This window comes from Poeciliopsis prolifica, unplaced genomic scaffold (assembly GCF_027474105.1).
Source record: "Poeciliopsis prolifica strain line A6 unplaced genomic scaffold, Auburn_PproV2 SCAFFOLD030, whole genome shotgun sequence".
Lineage (NCBI taxonomy): Eukaryota > Metazoa > Chordata > Actinopteri > Cyprinodontiformes > Poeciliidae > Poeciliopsis > Poeciliopsis prolifica.
Window position 1 is genome coordinate 707,161 of NW_026562405.1, and position 23,385 is coordinate 730,545.

The 23,385-nt window shown below is 36.5% G+C and overlaps 2 protein-coding genes across 3 annotated transcripts; one reads left to right on the forward strand and one right to left on the reverse strand.

Moving 5' to 3' along the window:
• Positions 1-6,159: 6,159 nt before the first annotated feature.
• On the forward strand, positions 6,160-11,104 carry trib3 (tribbles pseudokinase 3). Its single transcript, XM_055050341.1, has 4 exons — positions 6,160-6,678; positions 9,802-10,086; positions 10,201-10,493; positions 10,598-11,104. Exons 2-4 carry the CDS (start codon positions 9,814-9,816, stop codon positions 11,085-11,087), a joined length of 1,056 nt encoding a protein of 351 aa, XP_054906316.1. The 5' UTR covers positions 6,160-6,678; positions 9,802-9,813; the 3' UTR covers positions 11,088-11,104.
• A 2,556-nt stretch (positions 11,105-13,660) lies between these two features.
• atrip (ATR interacting protein) lies at positions 13,661-22,467 on the reverse strand. Of its 2 annotated transcripts, XM_055050335.1 has the most exons (18): positions 22,214-22,467; positions 20,704-21,017; positions 20,306-20,388; positions 19,800-19,970; positions 19,604-19,716; positions 19,245-19,390; positions 19,036-19,137; positions 18,036-18,129; positions 17,522-17,686; positions 16,997-17,258; positions 16,858-16,902; positions 16,588-16,766; positions 15,439-15,575; positions 15,185-15,276; positions 14,817-14,900; positions 14,668-14,740; positions 14,393-14,584; positions 13,661-14,067 (listed from the first exon to the last, which is right to left on the reverse strand). In XM_055050335.1, the coding sequence occupies exons 2-18, from the start codon at positions 21,014-21,016 to the stop codon at positions 13,994-13,996; spliced, it is 2,325 nt and encodes a 774-aa protein (XP_054906310.1). In that variant the 5' UTR covers position 21,017; positions 22,214-22,467; the 3' UTR covers positions 13,661-13,993. The 2 variants fall into 2 exon arrangements, with proteins under 2 accessions (XP_054906310.1, XP_054906312.1); XM_055050337.1 differs by lacking the exons at positions 13,661-14,067; positions 14,668-14,740 and having other exon boundaries at positions 14,399-14,584.
• Between the last annotated feature and the right edge of the window lie 918 nt (positions 22,468-23,385).

Here is a 23,385-nt window from a genome sequence, read left to right on the forward strand (position 1 = left end):
TCACCACACAACAATAGAAATATTGTTGTTTGAACAGAAGGGATTCAAACTCTTCTCTGGTTCAATAGATATAATTAGAGACTTAGAAATTAGTCCTTTCATTTTTAGAGCTGCATCTTATCTCTGATGCTGTCACAATCCACAAATTGAGAAAACATGAAACAGTTTTAGGCAGCCAACTAAGATTACTGCAAGAAAGCATCATCAACAGGTAAAGTCAGACTTCATGATTCAGCTGTAGCGAAGAGCCTTGGCACAAATAGCATCCAGGGGAGAGTTTCATGTAAAACAAAACAAAACAAAAAAAAGAAAATATTGGCAAACAGTTATTAAAGTAGTATAGATTCCAATTGATCACTGAGTCAGTCATTGATGCTCTTCAACAGACAGTTAAAAATTACTTAGACCAGATAGTTTGAGCTCCCAGATGAACTCTCATAATTTCTCATTGACAAACTGAGATGAGAGTTTGATAACAAGTTGGGCAAAATATATTCAATAAAAAAGTGTTAAAGTGAGTGATTTAATGAACATTTCAAGAACAGTGGTTGTAAAAATATTTTTCTGAGCATAATTACAGTACTCCAACAAGTTGTTTTAGATCAAGTACATGGGTAGGTTTTGATTATTAATATTGAAAACAATGCATGGAAAGAAAAACAAGTAACATTTTCCTATCAAGTGACATAATAAAAGCAGATAAACTCTGGGAAAGTTCACCTGTATGGATGCTTCACCTCTGGAATATGAGCAAACTTGTCAAACATAATCAGCCCTTAGCTCAGACCACCGAGTGAGCGAGCCCAGGCGCAGAACATACTCAAGGGCGTTTCATCGTTTACCCACCTCGGGGCTTTAACAGTTTCTTAAACTCCCACTGTTAGCCAAACTTTAAACTGAGCATTTCCCCGAGGCTCAACGGATCAGGATGCCCTGAGGCGAAACACAGAGAGGAGCAGAAAGAGACCACCAGAACAGACTCGGAACCAGACAGCAGGTGGATGCACAGGAAGTTCAACACTGTACAAAGCGCATACACACGTACACAGTGACAGACTGCAGACTCAGGTAGAGATCAAAACGTCCCCATGTCAGCAGCACAGGTGCTAAGCCGGTGATAACCCTGACAAGCGGGGCAGCACGTGTAGGAAGATTGTGAACAAATATGTCTGTTCTGAGTGTGTGTGCACACGAAGCAAGTGTTGCTCCCAGTAAGTGTGTGTTCCCATGGCAGGCCATAGTTGAGTCAGACACTTGGCCTCTGATTTCATCACATCGGTTATGAAAGAGACAGTAAAGTTTAACAAGCACACATGCATACACGCACTGTGTTCCTCCTACTCTATTTCTTCAATATTTCATCATGTGGCGTAAAAACACGCTAACCATGTGGAGATAACCTGCTGCAGTAGTGTGTGTGTGTAGTGTGAGTGTGTAACCAGGTCAGTAAAGCTCCTCGCTTGTCGCATCAAATCAGCAGAGCTGGTCTCACACACACACTCACTGATGTAGAGGCCAGAGGTCAGTGCGCACACACAGGAAATCTGCATAATGAAGTTGTGACCGTGTTACCTGTGAAGGAGCAGATGTCTGTCTCTAACTCCTGCTGGGATTAAAGAACAAGTTCACCTACATGGGCATCTGTGCACGTGTGATCAGCTCATGCTGGTTGCAAAATGAGCACAAGTTGCATTAAAAAAGTATATTTCAATACTTTTACATTAGCAGTAAAAATAGATCAAACAAAGAAGGCTCTCTTCTTGATGCTCCATGGAGGCAGTGTGTCATGAAATTTTCCTCGGTTGCTTCAGTGTGATTTGGTGAAACAAACAAGAACAATAACACGCTTACACCTCAGGTTTGACTCAGTCAAGGAACAAATTGTCAGATATTATGAGGTTTACTCTGTATAGAGCAACACCATAAATCTGAAATGAGAACACCCCTGTGCAATACCTCTTTAATGTCACACAATTCAACGTTGCATCACCTTCAAATATATGTAATTCTTTTAAGCTCTCATAAAAAAATAAAACAGCTTTAATTTACCATATTGCCCTCTGTAGGAACTCCTAGAGGAAAGTTCAGAACTTCTTTCTGTACTGATGTTTGAATCATACTTTTCGCAAAAGGAGGGATTGCATAGATCTCTAGATGTTTTGCCTATCGTGAGATGCTCTTTTTGTTGATATTTTGGGGTTGTGTGCTTGTTTCTTTTCTTTTTTTTTTTACTTTGATTTTGCTTTCAGGGCTGGGATCTTTTTTGAAGTTGCCTAAAAAAGAAAAAAAAATGTTGATGCTTCAAGAATTTACAAAAAACATTTAAAAAATTACAAAAAATATGAACACCTAAATTTTGCAATATGGAAAATTGCAGCCTGGTAACTGAAAAAAAAACAACAAAAAACTAAACACCAACAATCACTTGTCTAATCTGTGCAAAAGATTATACATACTTTAAAGTAGCCACACTCTTGACGGTGAAATGCTATTCATGGGTATTATTGATCATGTGTAATCTCTTGATGCATGGTCAATTGTTTTCTGCATCCTTGTATTTTTTATTTTTATTTTTTTTTACAGAACAAATCCTTAAAACTAAAAAGATGAGAGTATACTTTATTGGACTGCTGTATTTATCAAAATATAACTGAATTGTTCATTTATCTTAGTGATTCAATTCAAAAAGAGAAGTTCACGTGTTTCAAAGCTTTATTACATGAAGTAAAACATTTTAAAATGCTGCACTGATTTGGATTATTATGACTTAGCGTCTCAAAAAATTTGAATATTGCATTTTCTAATTGGTATGCAAAGGTATTTTTATTGTAGTAATGTTATATTTTGAACAACACAATCTAATGAAAGTCTGCTGAATTGTCAGTTGTCCTAGAAATAGTCATTGACAATCCACTCTGTCCAACTTGTCTTATCAAGTCAAAAGCTGCAGAGATATGCCAGAATATTTCAAAGTACACCATGCTTACATCTGCTGGCAAGATTTATGGAAATGCTGATTTCCTTTTTCACAAGGACATCTTCCTGCTCTACCATGTGCCAGACATATCAATCAGTATTATTGTGCTTGAAAGGCCTGACCTAAACTGCACACCGAAAATACTGGGGAATTTGAAAAACAAAGATGAGAAAGATCTTGCTTCTTGTTTTTATCAAATGCTCATCTCTATTGTCTGCTAGATTAATCTACCTGTGGGTATTGATGAAGTCACTTTGTAGTATTTAAGATATATTTTAGCAATGCTTCAAAGTGTCACCTCGAAGAAAAATGACAATATGCCTGAAAACGTATTCTGACTCTTAAAGATTGCACAATTTCTTTCCTGTAAAACGAGAAAGTCGACATGCATGCAGAAAAATGGGAGTGCAGCTACCAATAGAACAGCTGTGCTTTTCTGTGAAACTGATTGGTTCAAGTGTCCTGAGAAAATAATGTTTAACCAGAGAAATGAGACAGACTTGCCTGTATGTGTGATACATGTTGTTCCCTGAAGGAACCGTGTCAGGACCTGATGGATTTAAAAATTCCCATGGAAGGCGTAAATGAGAACCAAGCTTTGATATACATATATTTCACCAAAGAATCCTTGAGTGTCCTACTTTGCTCAGATCTTACATCTTCTGAACATTCTGACAATAAAACCAGGATTTTCCACACCAAGAAATATAAAAAAATACTTTGGTTGGAGCCTGTCTGGGTCATAGCAGCAGAGTCTTCTAAAGTCTGGCAAATCAAATATGACCTCAATACAAACTAGTTGCTTACTTGCCACACCTAATATCAGATAGAAGCATGGCTTTTTCAGGGCTGAAGTTAACCCTCAGTTTAAGATAACCTTCAGTACCAGGAAAGATTAATAATTCTTAAAATTGAACATATTTTAATGTTTTATGTGATTTTTATTTGATGGGACACAAAGAATATAAGGTTATAAAGTAAAGGTGATAATAAATAATTGATAATTAATGGATTTATTACCTTAAATTATTAGTAGTACTATCATGTAGCAGATAGTCATAATAAAAGGGGAAAAAGTCCAAGGATCTTAAAGTATAAATGATGTGAACTTTCCCAGGTTCTAAATTTATTTTTATCTAAAATCTACAAATGAACACACTACTGATTCTACAATGGCATTATTTGTTGAACACAAAGAAAACAAAAAGGTCTTTGAAATACATCGTCTAGAACAGTTTCCCAAGTCTGGTCTTTAAGGCACATTGCTCTGTATGTTTTAGAGTCTTTAATACGCCTGATTCAGCTGACTGTTGTTCAGCAAACACCTGTCAATTGAAATCACCTGTGCTGAAGCAAGAAAACACCTTCAGCATGCTGGGTAGTCAGCCTCGAGGACTTGGGTTGGGAAACTGTTCTCGAATGTAAAAGGAGGAGTGTTGGTGGGGGAAGTTACCTTTACTCTACCTGCAATATGCAGGAAGGACTCTGTGTACAACATCCAGAATATCTAAACTTACTTATCAGTTTACCTATTAACGTAGTATTTGCAGTAGTAACACCGGAATGATTCATGCTTTCAAGGCCTGTGTCATTTACACATAATGAATTTCCCCTCTGAGGAACAAAAAAATAGCATTTCTATTCTGTTCTACTCTCACTTGGACACAAAAAAATATTTTTAACACATCAACGTTGGAAAATACAAAGGTGTACAGAGGAACACTCTTTTGGGTCAAATAGTTATGTAAGTTAAGTATTTTAAATTCTATTTCAGAGAGTAAAATGATTACAGTGACTAAAACTACCATTTTTGCAAGATTAAGTGCCTAATGTGAGCTACAAAGATGTAGCTCCTGAAGCTCCAACTACAGACGGAAGGCAGATTAAGGTCTGTTCTTAATAGATGGATTGAGGTCAACAAACAGTGGCACTACCAAACGTGCCAGTGTGTAGCCCATATAATGCCAGTTAGCACACTTGATATAAATGTCATGAATAGCAGAGGCCATCAGTAGATCATGCAGCTGTGGCATGCCATTTTTTACTTGATAAAGTTGTAAAGTGAAAGGGAGGATTCATCAGTGTGTCAAAATGTCTCTTTCTTGCCTAAACCTCCAACCTAAGTGGGACAGGTGTAGCTGCAATCAAACAAGGTAAAAAATAAAAAATAAAAGTATGCCAACTCTAAGTGTGGTTTAATGCATATTGTACATATGTAATATATTTGGAATGAAACTGTATATACAAGTAATTTTTTGGCTAACTTTTCCATAAAAGTCATGTGGTTTTTAATCAAAAGTAGTTAACTTCTCACAATCAACTGAAGGTCGGAGGCTATAATACTAATATTCACATAAATCAGTGGACTGTGGTAAAGCCGATGATTGAAAATGCAATTTCATATCTATCTGTCTATGGTTTTATGTTTATAGCTACAAATACATAGTACGTTTTTCTTTCCTGCTAAAAATGATTCATGAAAGAAGCCGCTGTTTTGTGGGTTGTCGACTGAAACAGCGCCCCTAGTGGAATAAATGTCACGCGACGCTCAGACTTTATATGAGTTTAATGGAAACTTATTGTATAAGACTGAGGTAAATTTAGTTCTTGAAAGATGCGTTTTAAAATAGTTATACCTAACTACTATAGCAGAAGATAAAAATATCTCCATCTGGTGTTTAGACCATTAAACTCTTTCAGATACTCTAACTTGTGTATCAGAATAATCCAGGATAGTTTTCCTTTTAAAAGACTAACATTTTATTTACTTTGAATAAATGGTGTTTAGATCATTCTGTAGGATTGATTTCATTCGATATACTTGAAATCCTCATTTTGATTTGGAAATATTATGTATTAGTGTAATACATAATACATAGGCAGCCTTAATGCGCAGAGTTCACTTTCAAAAACGTGGTTGGCCAAAACGAAAACTAGAAAAACTAGAGCAGTCACACAAATGGTGATTTGTAGTCTCCAGATTACATGTCACCACTTGGTTTTACTCGGGAACTTCAGATAATTTTAGTCTGTGACTAATAAGACATGATGATAAGCGGAAATGCGTGAGGTATGCCCCGCTCCCTTTCAGGTCGGCTCTGTCTGACGACCGACCTGCCGTGGATTGCAACATCGAAGCTCCGCCCCTCCGGGCTGACGTCACCGCGGGAGGAAACAACGAAACCAAACAAACCCGGAGTCAGTCGGAGCCCCAGAGTCCAGCTGAAAGTTCTGAAGAACCAAGACCAGGGTCAGCTGAAAGCCACGGGGAAATAAACTAGACCGACTCTACTCTGCTTTCTGCTGATCAAGGGGGAGGACTGCCTCTGAACGCCCTTTTTCGGAAATAACAACAAAGACTCAACAAGTTTCAGTTTTAATTTCAGTGACATTTTTTATTGGAATTCTTCGTCGATAAATTATCTTCATTTATTTAACTTAATCCGTAATATAAAACTCAGCGACCACCAGCTGACGGACCAACAGATAGGTTGCGCAACTGAAACAGCAGGAAGCGCAAAGACGTCACCTCCAGTTCTCCCAGTGTCATAGCGACTGGTCCCAGTCGGAATTCAGTAGGAAGAGAGTGGGACCGCTTTTCAGAACTTTAGCAACTCTGCTGCACGGACAAGTGACCAAAACAATCTTCATAGTGATTTTCCTGAATTGACCGGTAGTTCACACCTGAAGTCATCCCAAAGGTAAGAAACTGACCTGAGACCAGCAGAACTGCTGCTGATGGCATGAAAATCTATCTAAATATTTATCCTGAAGTGAACAATAGTGCTGAACAATAGTTTTCTGAGTTGTTTTTATGTGAGTAATAAAAGCACCTTTTCAGAAATAGTTTTCTTCATGTTATTTAGATTGAAATATTATTCAATTGTACTGAATGAGTCAGAAACAAAACAAAACCAATTCTCTTCAACTTTTAAATTCAACTCAGCATGCACTTTTCTGCTGTTATTGTTTTCCAGCTATATTAAGAAAGTCATATTGGTTGTTATTTAATAAATCAACCCATAAGTGTAGGTTAATTTAAAGGCCTACAAAACACAAGAGTTTAAAGACCCATATAGTCACACACCATTTGCAGTGATATTAAAGATGATTCTATGTACTGTACATAGACACATGTGGAAATGATGCTCAGATGATTCCTAAACCAGCATTGAATGCATCCATTGATGCATTCAAATCCATCAATGGATTGTTGTTGATTTTCAAAAACTAAATAAAAACAGTTAGCCTTAATCTCGCTTTTTTATATTTTTTGTGCTATAGAAAAATAAATTATCAGTTTGCCTCCTTGTCAAACCTCAAACCAGCACATAGTTTCTTGACTGTTTTGCTTTGCTTTTTATTTTAGTGTGATAAACTGTGAGAAAACACTGAGTCTATATTTGAAATATTTGTTTATGTTTTGATTTGAATTTTTGAAAGTCTGTTAATTATTAGAAAATATTCAATTATAACACTGTTGCTAAAAGTTGTATTGTCGAGATTGACTCGGATGAAGCCACATGCTTTTGACTCATTTCTTTCCTTATTATGACACACTGTCTCCACCACTGTGTTACTTTTAGCATCTTAGCCACAAAAGATATACATCAGATGAGGGAAGTAAGGGCAGTTAATACCAGTTTTACTCACCAGAAAAATATTAATATGCAGAACTGTAAAAACTAACAAAATATCCCAAAAGATGTTTGTGATTGCAATATTGCACAGACTAACAATGCCTATTTTCAATATTGTGCACCTCTGCTTTCTTTCCTTGGATAAAGTGAAGCAGCACATTTCTAATTTAAAATAGTTTGTTTTTACAGTAAGGGAATGTAATTGGTCTGTGGAATATATCTTCTGAAATAAGATCTTCCAGAACATTATAACAGGCCATTTCCTTGGATTATTAATTCTTTCAACAAATGTATGAGTAGGGTGCTTTGAATGAATCTCCCCTAAATATTTTTAGTTGCAGTCTTCTTTTATTTTCTTTGCCATTTCATGATTTTGATTGAGTAGTGGTGTTTTTTTATTTTATTTTATTTAATTAGGCAGTGAAGACTGTAAAAGAGCACAGATTGAGATAAACAAGAGAAAAGTTGTGTTTATAAATCTCATAGTTCTTGGTGTGCTTTTTGTGCATTTCACAAAAATGCTTGTCCAAGTCATACTTTAATTACACTAGAAACCTATTTATGAGGGAGCAACTTTTACAATGAATTAAATGCCCAATGAGAGGTTACATGGTGCAAAGTTTCTGCATGTGGGTTTTGCTTTCTGAATAATTCAGCAGTCAGATCTCTGGAGATTTCTCCATCGCTTTATTTTGAGCTACAGTTTCACAATCAAATGTGTCAAACAAGGCCAGATTTGCTGTGTGTATATGTGTGTGTGGGGGTGGATGACGTTGCCACAGAGTGACATTGTGACTCAGGGTGTTTCAGCAGGAGTGAAAGCAGTGTTGCCCCACAGCCAGTTTCCACAAAGTATCACCAAGGTGACCACAAGTTATGAGAAACTCACTCACACACACCCACCCAAACACACACACCCTAGCGGTGCAGGCATGTAGGTGTTGACTGTATTTAAAGCCTTTTTAAACTATAAACTGTTTTGCTCTGATGCAACGATCTGAAAGCTGTGGTGCCTGTCAGCTTACAGGAAGTTGCATCAGGAGAGCCTATAGACCCGACCGTGTAACATGTAAGCAGCAGGGATGCAGAACACAGTTAGATGTGATACTAATACATCATTTTTACTTAATGTGAAAATGTCACTGTAGAGGTTTTAGTGAAAGAATCAGTGAGTCAGAGTTTCCCCTGAAGAGGGTGCTGTTGTGCAACAGGCAGCAGGTTTACTGTAAATTTAAATAAAAAACATGTTAGAATAAGTTAACCAAGTGCTTTATTCAACACAGATAAATTAAATATAATATGTGACTAAATAATATTTCCACCCAGGTGTATCCATTATTTGTCAAAAATCAGACAAGATGTATAAATGGGTTGCAGGTGAGGATAAGAATCAGCCTAATAATAACCAAAAATATTCACTCAAATGTGTTTAATTATATTTGATTACAGGAAGCTGAAAAAATAGTTTGTGTCCTTTTAAGACAAGACTGCAACAAGCATTTGAAATTTAAAATTTAAAATTTAAATTTAACACATGAACTACTGTTGATTTTAGCGCCCTGTCAGAAGCATGCCGTTTCACCTCGTTTCTGCAAGAAAAAAATGGATACATTATCAATAATAATAATAAGAGTCGTGAGATCATTTAAATTTTGCAATATGGAACTATTTATTGGATGGTTTCTGACACTGGTTGATTTTGTCAGTTCCTTGTGTTCCAACAGAAACTTTAAGCTTATTTTAGCATTTTAAAATTATATTGTGATCTTTTTTAATCCATTCTACATTTTTATAGAAAATGTGTAAAATATAGTAGGCAACATGATTATAGTAAACTAAAAAAAATAAAAAATAAAATCCATGAAAATTCTGAAATTTTTCACAGTGCGCACATTGGATTTTTGATCATAACTGATGGTTGCTGCCTGAAAATCTTTTGATTTGAATTAGTCAATATTTGGGCCACAACATTCCAAAATAAAAATTCCAAAAAGCCAGTTTGCACCCATATTACACATTTTTCTATGTGTTCTGCATTTCTATTGAGAATATATTAATTATATTTTGCACGTTGCACATTAGGTTTTTGTTGAAGAGGACGATGTCTCAAAAATGCCAGAATGAAAAACAATATGTTTGGTATTATAGGTTAATAGTAAATCTCATGTCTCTTGTCTTCACCAGTAAAAACTGAGGATGGGCGTAGCAACAACCAGAAGTCAGCTGTGTCTGAAGAGGCTGCTGTCTGAGCCACAAGAAAACTTACCAAAATGCAAGCTCGCCCGTCTGGAGACATCCCATTCTGCCAGTGGCCTAGCTTCATATCTCACACCAACAAACCCCACACCCAAGTCGCTCTCAAGCCAGCACCCGTCCAGAGTCGGACTATATCTCCTGTTTGCAAGCTGTGAAAGGGAGGAAACCTATAGGGCTGTACACACAAGGACACAAAAGCAGTACACCTGTCAGGTAAGATGGAGTAACACTAACAGTGCTGCTAAAGGTGGCAATATGACAAAATTCCCCAAAACACCTCTGGTGGTAATTTTTAGTACTTGAAGTAATAGTGTGTCCTGGTTGCAGGTTCTCCCTCTGCAGGGTTTCCAGGAACGGTTGGCAGCCTATGAGCGCATTGGTAAACACGACAACATCTGTTGTCTACAAGATGTGGTGGTCGGTCAAGACAACGTGTACGTCTTCCTGCCCGATCACCATGGAGACATGCATGCATACGTGCGCAGCAGGAAGCGCCTGGACGAGGAAGAGGCGAGGCATCTGTTTGCTCAGATGCTGAATGCAGTGGTGCACTGCCACCATAAAGGAGTCATGCTAAGGGACCTGAAGCTGCGACGATTCGTCTTTATGGACCAATACAGGTAGGATACAGTCCCAGGTGGCATAGCTGATACCATGATTGTTCTGCATCCTACATAAAAAAGAGAGAACTTTAGTTAATGTTTTTTTTGTTTGTTTTTTGCAGGACTCGTCTCGCCCTGCTCGGCCTTAACGATAGTGTAGTCCTCCACGGTAACCCTGATAACGACTTCCTCAAAGACAGACATGGCTGTCCCGCCTATGTTGGCCCTGAGCTGCTCAACAACGGAAACGGCTCCTACTCAGGTCGCGCTGCAGACGTATGGAGCCTGGGCGTGTCTCTGTACACCATGCTGATTGGACGATACCCTTTTCAGGACACACAGCCAGCTGCGCTTTTCGCTAAGATCCGGCGTGGGGTGTTCAGCCTGCCCAGTGGCTTGTCACCACAGGCAAAGTGTCTGATTAGCTGCATGCTGAGGAAGTTGCCTGCTGAGAGACTGAAGGCATCCGAACTGCAGATGCATCCGTGGCTGACCACCAATCCCTGTGCGCAACAACACAATGTGCACAAGACGCATCACACCCAAAATACAACACAGAACAAACAGATGGAGGATGATCAAGTGGTGCCAACATGGCCTGAGAAGCAATAAAATGATCATACACTATACCTTCATGTGTGAATTTGTAATAACACACTGCCTGGCCACAAGTCAAACAGTAATTTACCACTTAGATGTGGTTCCATTGTGAAAAGTTGAGCACTAAATTTTGTTACATTGCATAGAGTTGCATTTTTTATAATTTGATTGTTTTTTAAACCAACATAATGAAAGAGGCTGAATCCTAGGATTTTTTTTTTCTTGGCGAATCCCACAATCTCTTCCACAATTTGGGCCTGATGAATCTTGGCATTGTGGTTGTGAAATATGTTTGTGCTTTTTGAAAGAAACTGATTGATGGAAAAAGGTTATTTTAGTTTAATCAATAATTCAGCTGATTTTTTTTTTTTTTTAAAGAACTCCAACATGAGAAATCCCATTGCTCTGCAGTTCAGTTTTTAGCAAAGAAAAACTATATCATTTATTTTCATAATCTAGATTTCCCAAACTTATAAATTTTCTCAGGTTAAAATCACTCAACATATCCTTCAGCTCATTGAAAGATTTTTTTTTTTGGGGGGGGCGGGGATTTCACAGTTCCTAATCTGTTTCTACCAGTGTTCTTCCTTGATGTTTACATTCTCTTGATCAATAATTTGATCCTTCTGAAATAACTAGGATATTCTTCAGTATGTCAGTCCAAGTCTGCCTGCTGGCGAGTTCCAAAACTTGCTTATTTTTCGCAATAACATTTTTTCTAACATTTTCTTTTTTGAACTGAACTGTTCATTGTCATTTGCGGCCAGGCAGTCTACAATCAATTTGCAACTAAAACCAGATTCCAGTTTCAAAGTTGAAACATTTCCCTAAAAATATTCTTGCAACTCACAGCGAAGTCATTTTTTTGTTTGTTTTTTTTTTACATATGTTTGCATACATAAAGTGATAAACACTACCAATGGTATGATCCTGGATTACTTGAAGCTAAGGTGCCTTCGTCTGTTTGTAGTTGTGTCTCAGCTTTCGCCCCGCATCTGAGATACTGGTCTCCTGTCAACATTCATCTAAAGAATTAGAATATTTTGTTTTCTAACCATCTGTACTGCAGCTACTCTCCCATAGTTTTAACAATGCAGTGTGGAAACTGCATTGGGGTTTTGAAGTGGCAGATCTTTCTGGAAAGTGAGAAATTTGGCTCAACACACAAAAGAAAAACATCATTTGTTTTGCAAATACTTAAAATGAGCTTCGTCATTTACTGATGTAGTGATGCTAGTTGAATGTGTTGAAGAAACACCTGAAAATACCACAAAATTTTGATCTGAGTCTGAAAGAGACGGCAATTCAAGAGGTGGAACTTCTTTCAAGTGTTTACATTTATAAATCCTTTTAAGGATCATTACAAAAAATGGTTCACTGTTTTAAAGAATGCATTGCTGAACAAATTTTTTTTTTCAATTTAAATGTGTCTTTAGATTTTAGATAATCTGTTTTTTTTTTTTGTTTTTGTTTTTTGTTTTGTTTTGTTTTGTTTTATCCAGTTAAAACTGAATAAACTGAATTTGGTAATTAGCAAAAATTCTGCTTTAGTTGCACAAAAAATACTTTGGGTATTGAGAGAATTTTTTTGTTTTGATCAGAATTAATCTGAACAAAATACAAATGGACATTATTTTCTTAAAGCTGCAGCAGTAACAAACATCTATTTTTGGGCATTTTTATAGTGAAGATTGCATTAAAAACCTGGAGAAAATTAGCCACTTAAGATTTCAGGACAATGAGGATACAGTATATTTTGAACACTTGACTTACAATAAGAAAAAATCCTACATAAATACTATGCTATACAAATGCAATTATTTCAAAATTTGCCATCCTCCTGTGAGTGATTAAGAAAATCACTACTCAACAAGCTTTACGCCTGCTGACAGGATGCCTTTCGTTTTAGTGTACAGTGCAATTTCTGTTTTCAGTTGTGACAGAATAAATAAAAGCTGTTTAAAGTTGTTCTGGCCTCAAAATTGTTGTTTTTTTTCTGAATATATGGGCTACAATTTCCATTCAACATTGGTCTTCAGGGTGGACACTCAACTACACAGCGCAACTAACATAAGCTTGCTATTTGCTCTAAAAAAAACAGCATGACAGCTTAGATCTATCTCCATTAATAAAAGATTTGGCAGCCAGTGGGGAGACTCCAGAAAATGTAGGAATATTTACAATTTGAAAAAAAAATAAAACCAGTAAAGCAGTGCTAGTTACTAAGACATTTAACTAAAAATAGTCCAATGTCCTCATAACAAGTTTGTCAATTTTCTTAAATTTCTTGAATAATATATTGTTCGTTCAGGGAAAAAGGTTACCAAGCAACCCTATTGCTGGATGTGCAAAATTTCAAAAACATTTCACCCCCCCTGCATCCCTTCTAAAACATCCCCCCAAAAACAAAAGAGAAATAAAACAGAAAACTGAGTTTGAAAAAATGTTTGAGTTTGCCGACATCATCCCATTTCCTGTTATCTGGGAGGTAATGAATAAATAAAAACAGTTCGACAGCAATTCAGAGGAAAATATACAGAGTTGATTAATGTATTTGTGTCAGTAAAATTTTTAGGACATCCTAAGAACACCCAAATAAAGATTTTTATTTTCTGTTTGTGACAGTTTTAAAAATTATACAATATTAATTTGTTACAGGAATTAGTGGGGACTGGTTATTAAAGTAAAATATGCTCACTGAAAGCTTTGAGTCATTCATTTCATTTTTTTTATTAAATCCATCAAGAAGCAAAATGATCCCTTCGTCACTGTTTGATTCTTCTGTCAAAGCTCAGCTCTGATCCATCATTTTTGTTTTGTTTACATCGGATAAGTACTTAACAGAAACGTTCTGTTCTGACCTGATCTTATTCTGAATTGATCAGCCTGTAAGCGGTCCTTCATATTTCAGCAGCAGGCTATGAAGCGGTGTCAGTATCCATGTCATCGGTGTCATCTCCGTCGGATCGGCAGATTTCCTCCAAGGCCAGCTCTGACAAACAGAAACAATCCAGGTAAAACACAAACCATTACTTTGTTGTGTGAATCAAAGACTGACTCAATGAAAAACTGATCATATGAGGATTTTCAAATATAACTGGATGTGCTTTTAATAATTATCACCAAAAGAAAAACATTAATTATTACTTAGTTCACCAAAAATTAATTGGTACATTAATAAGATTCTTTCTGATTATTTAATGAACAGGGAAACCAGTTATCTACCAAATATTCAACTTCTGCTAGAGTGTTCCAACGATCTAAAGACACACTCCTCTTTAAAGATGAAAGATTATTTATGATGTTTGTACTGGTACCTTCGCTGTCACTAAGATCAGATATCTTGCTCAGTGTTTCACGCACAGCAGGGATCATCTGGTCATACATGTGCAACACCGGCCGGCAGCTTTCAGAGAAGCTCATGTGATGCAGCAGCAGCCAATGTAGAAGCAGCAGAGACTCCCTGAGAAGTGATGCAGTTGGGCCACTCCAACAAGACGAGCCAGATGCTGAAAAAAAAAAAAAAAAAAAGACAATCAGGATTTATTGCATGTTTAAGAGAGTCCCTTTCTTATTTTTTCCCCCAATTTACCAGAGGTTTGCTCTTGAGAGCTGCGAATATTCAACCACAGGCGATGGAAAATTATTACAACCGCCTGAACCAACTGTAAAGAAACAGAGAAAATTGCATGGAAAGAAAATTTTCAACAAGAAACAGGAGTCAGGGTGAGAGTGATTTACCTCACTGTAACACTGGCAGGAGCTTGGCTTGCTGCTTGTCCAGCCCTCTGTTCTCTGAGTCACTCGGCTCAACAAACGCACAACCTGGGATGCAACAGCGAAAAAACTGTGACTCCCAAATTTATTTACTTTTCCAGCGTTCTCTGATCTTATATAGTTAATTGTTTGTGTCAATATCAAAGATGACCATGCAATTCACAGATGAAAACATGGCAGATCCTTTTATAAGAGTCAGAAAATCACTGAAGGAAAGAGCCATATTTTCTTATTTTCTAAAATTACATGATATGTATACTTTACAAGTAACGTAGTATTTACTGCTAAATACTTTCCACATTCATAAGAAAAAATAAATCAGTTGATGTTACCTGCAGGTCCAGTAAAATCCAATCAGCATGTGTAGTTAGTGTATCTGGTCTGGTCCGAATTAAATGGAACAACTTAAGAAAAATACAAGTATCTGCAGCAAAAGAGATAAAAAAACAAGAGAAAAATAATCTTTTTAACAAGTATATATATATGTATATATATATATGTTTTAAACAAAATAAAAAGTAGTGGTTTCAGAGTGAGTAAGTGCTATCAAATTATATCATCATTGAGGTTATAGGACTTTTCTCACCTTGTTGGGAACAGAGCTGCTTGGCCAGAGATGGATGGTCAGACATGGCTGTGAGAACAGACACACACTCTGAAACTGTCTGCACCCTGGTGTCTTGTGCTAAACATACACATACCACCGGCAACACACACTGGAGCCTAAAATATAAAGAAAAAAGAAGTCAGATACATCATTGATTCCTCTCTGTCTCTTGGTGAAGGTGGACGCTTTTTCCTGTGCTCCCTCCCTGCCCATGCCTGCTCTGTTTTTGTCCTGTCTTTTTCTATATTTTTGGAGCTTTTCTTTGCACATCCCCCGAATCTACAAATTATGAATCAAGAGAACCGGTCTCTCAATAAAACTGATCAGATTTTCTTGACGAGAAGACTTTATTTATCTTAGGTAAAGGTAAATAAAATTACCTTTACCATTGAAGCATTGTAAATACGTATGAAGTTGAAAGTGACTGACATTACCTGGTGTTTAATATGTAAACACCATCTACTAAATTAAAAACTGATTATGCCTCTGAATATATTTGCAATGAACACAGTGTAGTTTGAGATGACGCACTGAGAAATCAGCTGGTGGTCAGAATCAGATGATTTTCAGCCTGATCTGTCCTAAATGGTCAGTCAGTCAAAAATAAAAAAATAAAAATCTGTTTTTATTCCAATCAGTGAACACGATACAACTTTTTAAAAAAAGATTTTAAAAAAATTCGATACTCTCTTTCCTCAAACTTTCTGGACAGTGTAGGAATCTTGTTAACGCCAGTAGTTTCCTCTCTAACTACTTTCTATGTTTCATCATTATTTACATCGACTCAACCAGTTTCAAGAATCAGAAAAAGCCAAGCAAACAGTTTTTGCATTTCTACATTTTATGTTTAAAGTCAGTTTATTTTATACTTGTTTTTATATTATTCTTGAACTTTCATGAAGAATACAAGGTCTAATCTGATTTAATGTCAGATAACTGATTTCAACTGTGTCCTGCAATCACAGAAAGAACAACCAATCAGTCATACTTCACTTGTTTCTAATCTATACTGCTGTCATTTCCAATGAGCTAAAGTGAAATTAAGATCTTACTATGACTATGTTTAATACTTATTGTTAAATCTCTGCACTGTGGCTAAATATATACCAGAAGCTGATGTAAGTGTACCTGTCAGAGTGCGTGGGAGGTGTCCGTTTTATGAGGATACACATCGTCTTCAAAGCGTTAAGGAAGAGCTTCTCTTTCTGAGCGCTGTTACCACTGAGACGCGGGTCACACAACCGGAGCAATGACTGCAGCAAGGCATTCTGGGAGCAAAGGCCCATGTGTGCATCAGAGCGATCAGTCTACAAACAGATGAGAAACAAGTCTATATCAAAGAAAAGCAGCTGATGTATAAATATGTTAAAATTTAGCATAATTTAGATTTTTCTGTACCATGATTGCAGTCTGGTTCTTCCTCAACAACACCGCTTCCACCACCTGAAGTGGAACATAAACATAAGCATAAAAAAACTCCAAAAGTCTTGAAGAATAAATAAGTCAAATCTACCCTGAAATACATTTATCTCCTCACCTCATCACTCTGGGCCAAAAGTAGGTAAAGAAGCTTGAGTGCTGTCAAGCCAGTGTCCTCCACTCTGAAACGTGTGATGCCAGCCTCATCCAGGCTCCCCAGTACAGGAGATTCTGTTTGGCCTGCTGGGATTGAGCTAGCAGTGGTGGATTCTGACCCATAAATCCCAGTGGAAGAGGAGCCAAGAGACTCCAAAGTGCAACAGAGCTGAGAAAGATGAAGATCTAACAGAGGAAGCAGGAAGACGGCTCCAGGACATGACCTACACAAAATAGATTTTTATTTTATGTTAATCTTAATATCAAATTATAACTATAGATAAAGTCTGGTGCTAAAAGGAATGACTACATAGAAAGTTGGGGTTGCACCAGTTGTGATCTCAATGCTGCTGTTACAACATTTGACCACAAGAGGACTCTGTTGTCCAGAAAATACATTAGGTATGTTATCATTTATGGTTCTGGATGCTTCACGATATGGACAGTTTAGTAAAGCTTTTAGAAAAGTCTCAGTCTGTAAGACTACCTGTTGTTGCTGTTTCTAACGGCGATGGTTGTTTGACTCTGACTCAGCAGGTTGAGTCCTGTCGCAGCCAGGCTTTGGACCAAACTCAGAGGAGCTCTGTTGGCTCCAACAGTGCTGGCACCCTCTAATGGTTCAGAGTGGAGCTGAGGGCTGATGAACAGCTGACTGAACCCACAACGAAATGAAAACAAAAAAATCAACAGTGAAGATTAGATGTTCAGAAGCTATAACAGGTTCTGTTTACGAAACAATTGCCTAAAGATGAAGTCGCATGCAATATTTCTTCAAATCTTTATTTATTTTAAAAACACAAATTTCAGAGGAGAGTCTTGGATGCTTTTTCATAGAATTAGTCTTTAACTGAATGATGCAAACATCTATTCCTAATTCTGATGTATTCTGAAACATCAAACATTTAACCCTGCCATTTTCCCTCTGAAACTCTTGAAATCTCAGCCTTCTACAAAAATGGATTGTGGAAGTTCTAGTATTTGTTCTTGGTCAAAGAGTTTACCTATATTCAGCCACACTCATCGACAGCAGGTGGGAGAGACCGAGGCTGCTAGGAACCAATGGCTGCTGCAGCAGCACCCCAAGCAGGACGCCTCCTAGTGGACAAAACAGAACCACAAACTGGATCAAAAGTGATACAGATAGATCTCAGTTAATTTGACAATGATCAAAAAGTTTATTTCAGCAATTCAACTTAAAATGTGAAGATTCACACAGTGATATATTTCAAAAATTTTGATGATATTGGCATACAGCTAATAAAAATCCAAAATATTTTTTTTTCAGAAAATGTGAGTATTAAATTAGATCATCACGAGGAAATATCTGAATACAGTAGAAATCACTCTGTGTGCAATTGTATAGGGAACATATGTTTTTTAATAGAATCACTGAAATTGTTACGTGTATTTCAGTTTTTTAAGATGCACCTGTAAATGTAATACAGTCATCTTTTGGCTGTTTGTTCTGTTCCATTAAGTAGGATAATGTGTTATTTTATACAGATCTCCCTGCTTTAGTTAAAATTTTAGGATAATATTATAGCTAACCTGACCTAACATAACATTGAGTTGGAGCAGCATATAATATTTTCTCCTGAGAAACTCTGACAAAATCTCATCTGTCCTCATTAAAAAAAACAGATAGTTAGATTGCAGCGTCCTAAAAGACACCGATGAAGGAGTAAAGTGAGACACAAGAGGAATACTGATCATATGTACTTATGCCTATTGTTACATTAGTACATATACTTCATATACTTATGTGGAGTATTTGTTGTCCCAGTATCATGGACAGAAAAACAGATGAGGACATCCTAAATTATAAGTTTCATCAGGCACAACAAATTATCTTGGCATATTTTCAGAACTAAAATATACTTACAATATCAAAGGTGAAACATACTTATCATTTCTCATCACTTGCTAAATAAGTGACACAGCTGTGTGTGATGCAATATCAACAATTTATAAATTTAGAAGCAGCTGGTCAATGTAACAAACCTCTGTGCTGCACCTTTGCACGTCTGACAGACAGGAATGGGTCTGGATGAGAAAGATCCTGTCCATCACCAGATCTGCTCTTGGATATTCCTCTGTCTGCTGCTGCATTACAAACACACACACACACGCACACAGCTTAATTGTAAGTACGGATAAGACAAAAGTTTGGCTATTTCAGGATTTTTATGACAACAGATCTTGTGACTCACCATCTCTTGGAGTTTTCACCGGCGTTACTCGTGGTGAAATCTGTGCTCCAAATGTCTCCTTGGTGATGAATCCATTTCCTATTGGAGAGGAGGAGGAGCTGCCACTCATCTGATGCATCTGGGTGAGAGCGCTGAGCACTTTAGGACTAAAAAAATGTAATTTATGGGTGGGCAGAAAACTCATTTGTTAATATGTCATGACAGTCAATAAGAACTGATTATAACTTTGGAGCTGGAGTTAAAAAAAAACTGCCATTATATTCCATTATAAAAATTAACCAGAAAAAAATAACTACATGCAGCTACAGAACATGAAGCATTTCATTATAAAATATGGTGTTAAAATAGGAGATGCCTACCTAGTCCTAGCCACAGGAGAGGCTGTCTTGTTTTTGTCTGAACTGAGAAGTTTGGTCTTCATCTCATTGATTTCTGCTTCTTTAAACTGCAGCTCAGACTGCAGAGACAGAACCTGTGTATACAAATCATGTCAGAGTTGCTTTAAATGATTATCAGCTCTGTAAATGTGTGTGTCTATATCCTCTACATCCTCACCTTCTTGTTGAGCTCCTTCTCCCTGTCACTCTGCTCTCTGTGCCTCTGAGTCTCCAGGAGAACCTGGTTCTGTCTCTGAGTTTCCTTTTCTTGCTGAGCTGCTTTCAGAGAGTCTCTCAGGACACGGATCTCACCGCTCTTCAACAGAATCTCCTCTTCCACTTCATTTAACTAACAACATACACCCAACTCACATTTAAAAATACGGAGTGTAAAATGCAAAACATTGTTAAGATTTGATCCAAATTAACTTTACGAGGTTACACAGTTTTGTTACTCTATGTAAATGAAATATTTACTCAGATTTTTTATAATTTTAAGAATACATTGTCACAGATTAAACAAATAGGAAACAAAATATTTTCATAGATATTATAGCAACACACAGGGAAACCGAAAGGGAAGGCTGCTGAAGATGGGACAAACATAGCTTGGGTTTCAACAATGTAGCGCAATGACATAAATGCTTGTGAATGAAGACATTTTGTAGAATCACTTCATCTGACCTTCCTCTTCAGCTCTGCATGCTGGGCCTCCAGAAGTCTGTAGGAGTCTTCCCTGTTTGACCCACACTGCTGCTGCATGTTACCTGAACACACACACACGCAAAACACTGCTTTACACACTCCTGCAATACAGAAACTATGCAGACTAAACTTTCAGCAGAGAGGTCTTAGCATCCGTTAGTATAATTTAAACTATAATTTTTACAATAATAACAAAATTAAATGGTTTATTTGTCCTCCATAAACCTTACCATTAGATGTATTTGTATTTTTACAAATAAAGTCTCATCAGAAAAATTAAGCTGCTAAAAAGCCAGGTGAAGTTACATATTTAAATGATCAGGTTGAGTCATGTAATATAAACTTAAGTATACAAATAATTTCTTCCATCAACTCACCAAGATTTTCCCTGCTGTGTTTCCCAGCATTTATTTGGTAGATCCTAGATGTGTTCTCTTTGCTGTGGTCTTTTGCAGATTTATTTTGGTCTTCAGAAAATGTCCATGTAGACCCAAGCGCTGGCTCGTTCGGTTTGGATGCTGGTTCGGGCGCTGCTACTGCCGAAGTGAAGGCCTGTGAGGCGATGATGTCTATTTCATCCAAGTCATCCTGCGTGAATTCCTCATCATCTCCAAAAGGATCATCAGATGCAACTGCTGTCACAACATCCTGGTTAAGGCCTCTGAGGCGTTTTGTGGGTGGGCAATTCATGCTGCGAGGGGCAAAGGAGCAAAGATGGGGTGACCAACTGTATTTTTGGGGACTCCAAAAGTTCAGCATCTGTTAGTCTGCTTTGCTACTGCTGTAGTAACTAACTTCCGTTAGAGGTAAAAGTGTTTAAAGCACCATTTCGAAGGAAACGTAACATTCAATTGAACCCTAAAAAGAAAAACGCATTCGGAAATTTGTCGTAGAAGGTAAAAAGGAAAACTCTTCTGGGCTTTCCTGTCATTGTTCTTGTGCATGATTATACTACTATTGTGTTCGAAATAAATAAATTACAGCATTCATCCAACTCTATCAGAGAGAAAATATTAAACTTTTATGTTGCTCAATCTCGCTAAACTTTTTTTCTTTTGGAAACACACCATCTCATCATAGTCTCATGTCATGTTCATCATTTTAGCATGGCATGTACTTCATATTTTTTCTGACAGAATTAACAGTTTTAGAATTTCCATCAATAAAATACAGAACCACAACATTTAATTTGAAAAACAATGCAAAGTTAGTGTATTTTGGTGTCTAGGTATCATTTATCAAGTGGTTTTCTTAATGGCAAAAATCTAATATTCTACATTAATAACTTTTGGCAGGACAGATATGACAATGACAGGTCAAATTTATGACTTTTAGTCAAACCATTAAAAATCAATATCAACAAAAACAATTCCCTTGTTCACATTAGATGTTGAACGATTTTTTTTTATAGAGCATTGGAACAATATAAAGGGTATCATCATTTTATTATTAAACACTGTTTTATTGCTCTAATAGATAATATTTTCTGTTTTGATATAAATATCGTTTGAAATATTCCCATCACAGTTACTGAAAAGCATAACATTTCACTAAGAAAATGTAATAATCCCAGTTGTGGAATGTCTCCTGTTATAAATAAAGTGGTAAGGTTACATTTGACACATTAAATGTATCCTACGAACATATTTAAAGCATTTCAGTTCAACTTTAAGGTAAACATTTAATATCTTATTGTCGGCTGCTTAACATTGGTTGTCAGTCAGCTAGAGAAAAATCTTGACGCGTCATTAAGCTAAAAACGACATGACATCAGAATCAAGCAGCTCTCTATTGTGTGATTTAATTACATTTGCTTTAAGTTTTAAAGAAAGTCAAAGAAATTAACAAATCGTGAGAAGTTCCACGAGTTTGTTATGGAGTTGTTACCTCGTCTCTCGGTGAGGCTACTACTGTTGTTGTTGTTGTAGCTCCTTGGAAGCTAATGCTAACTGTCGTGGTTCCAATGGGAAGTTAGCGGCTAAGCTAACTCTGTCACAATAATATACAGCTATCTTGTAACACCCTATTCAAAAAAGATACAGACACAAATTTTACAACTGTTCCTGAATACAGCTATATTAAAATAAGTTATTAAAACAGTAAAACTTAAAACAAACAATGTGAAGTCACGTTATTGTACTACCCGCTGCTATACTTCCAAAAATCTAACCAATCACAAGACAGTTTGGACAAGCTGACCAATCATTGACATTCATTCGCTTAAGTGGGTCCTACAACACCCGACTACAGACAAAAAGTACTAAACGCGAATAGAATAGAATAGAATAGAATAGAATAGAATAGAATAGAATAGAATAGAATAGAATAGAATAGAATAGAATAGAATAGAATAGAATAGAATTTTACTGTAAAGTTTTACTCAAGTAAGAGTAAAATATTTACTTGATAAAATGGCTACCCAAGTTCTGATCAACTGATCAAAGCATCTTATTTAATTTGAGAAAATTACTAATTTCTTTTTAATGAAGAGCAAAAATAAATAAATAAATACCATGACTAAATAATGAAGTCAGACTAAAGGGGAAATGTAAGAAATCATTTTACTGCATCATACTGTTTACACTTACATAAGTAAAATGAGACATTGCTTGAGTAATTTCCTCAATGGCAATTTTTTTAGTTTTACTTAAGAAAAATTTGTAACAGTTTATATGTTATACTTCTATTTAAGTACATATTTTTGCTACTCTTCTGAAAATCTGGCAAGCAGTAAGTGAAAAAAAATGCATAAGAGGTTACTCAAAAACTATTTTGTTAATAAAAGAAACACCTGGGTTCCTGTCTAGATACCACAACATATGTGTGCTTATTATACCTTTATAGCACAGTAACTTTGAAAGTTTTAATCCCTTATTCAAAACATTTAAGACAGACTCATAAGATATGTAAGATATATATGCTTGGTTTTTCAGTTGTAGCTAAACCATTTTAACACTTTGGAACACCTTAGTTCTAAAACTTAGGCATTACATGCAGTTACACATGATAAGCAAGAAACAATTTTGAAAAAAAGGAAATTGTCAGAAAATCTTTATCTT

Excerpts from the sequence above, each read along its gene's own strand:
- atrip (XM_055050335.1), bottom strand. The coding sequence starts at position 21,016 with ATGAATTGCCCACCCACAAAACGCCTCAGAGGCCTTAACCAGGATGTT. Across the intron at positions 17,259-17,521 it reads GTTAGAAACAGCAACAACAG|GTCATGTCCTGGAGCCGTCT; the intron begins GTAGTCTTACAG and ends TATTTTGTGTAG. Across the intron at positions 16,767-16,857 it reads AGAACCAGACTGCAATCATG|ACTGATCGCTCTGATGCACA; the intron begins GTACAGAAAAAT and ends ATCTGTTTGTAG.
- trib3 (XM_055050341.1), top strand. The coding sequence starts at position 9,814 with ATGGGCGTAGCAACAACCAGAAGTCAGCTGTGTCTGAAGAGGCTGCTG. Across the intron at positions 10,087-10,200 it reads AAAAGCAGTACACCTGTCAG|GTTCTCCCTCTGCAGGGTTT; the intron begins GTAAGATGGAGT and ends TCCTGGTTGCAG. Across the intron at positions 10,494-10,597 it reads GTCTTTATGGACCAATACAG|GACTCGTCTCGCCCTGCTCG; the intron begins GTAGGATACAGT and ends TGTTTTTTGCAG.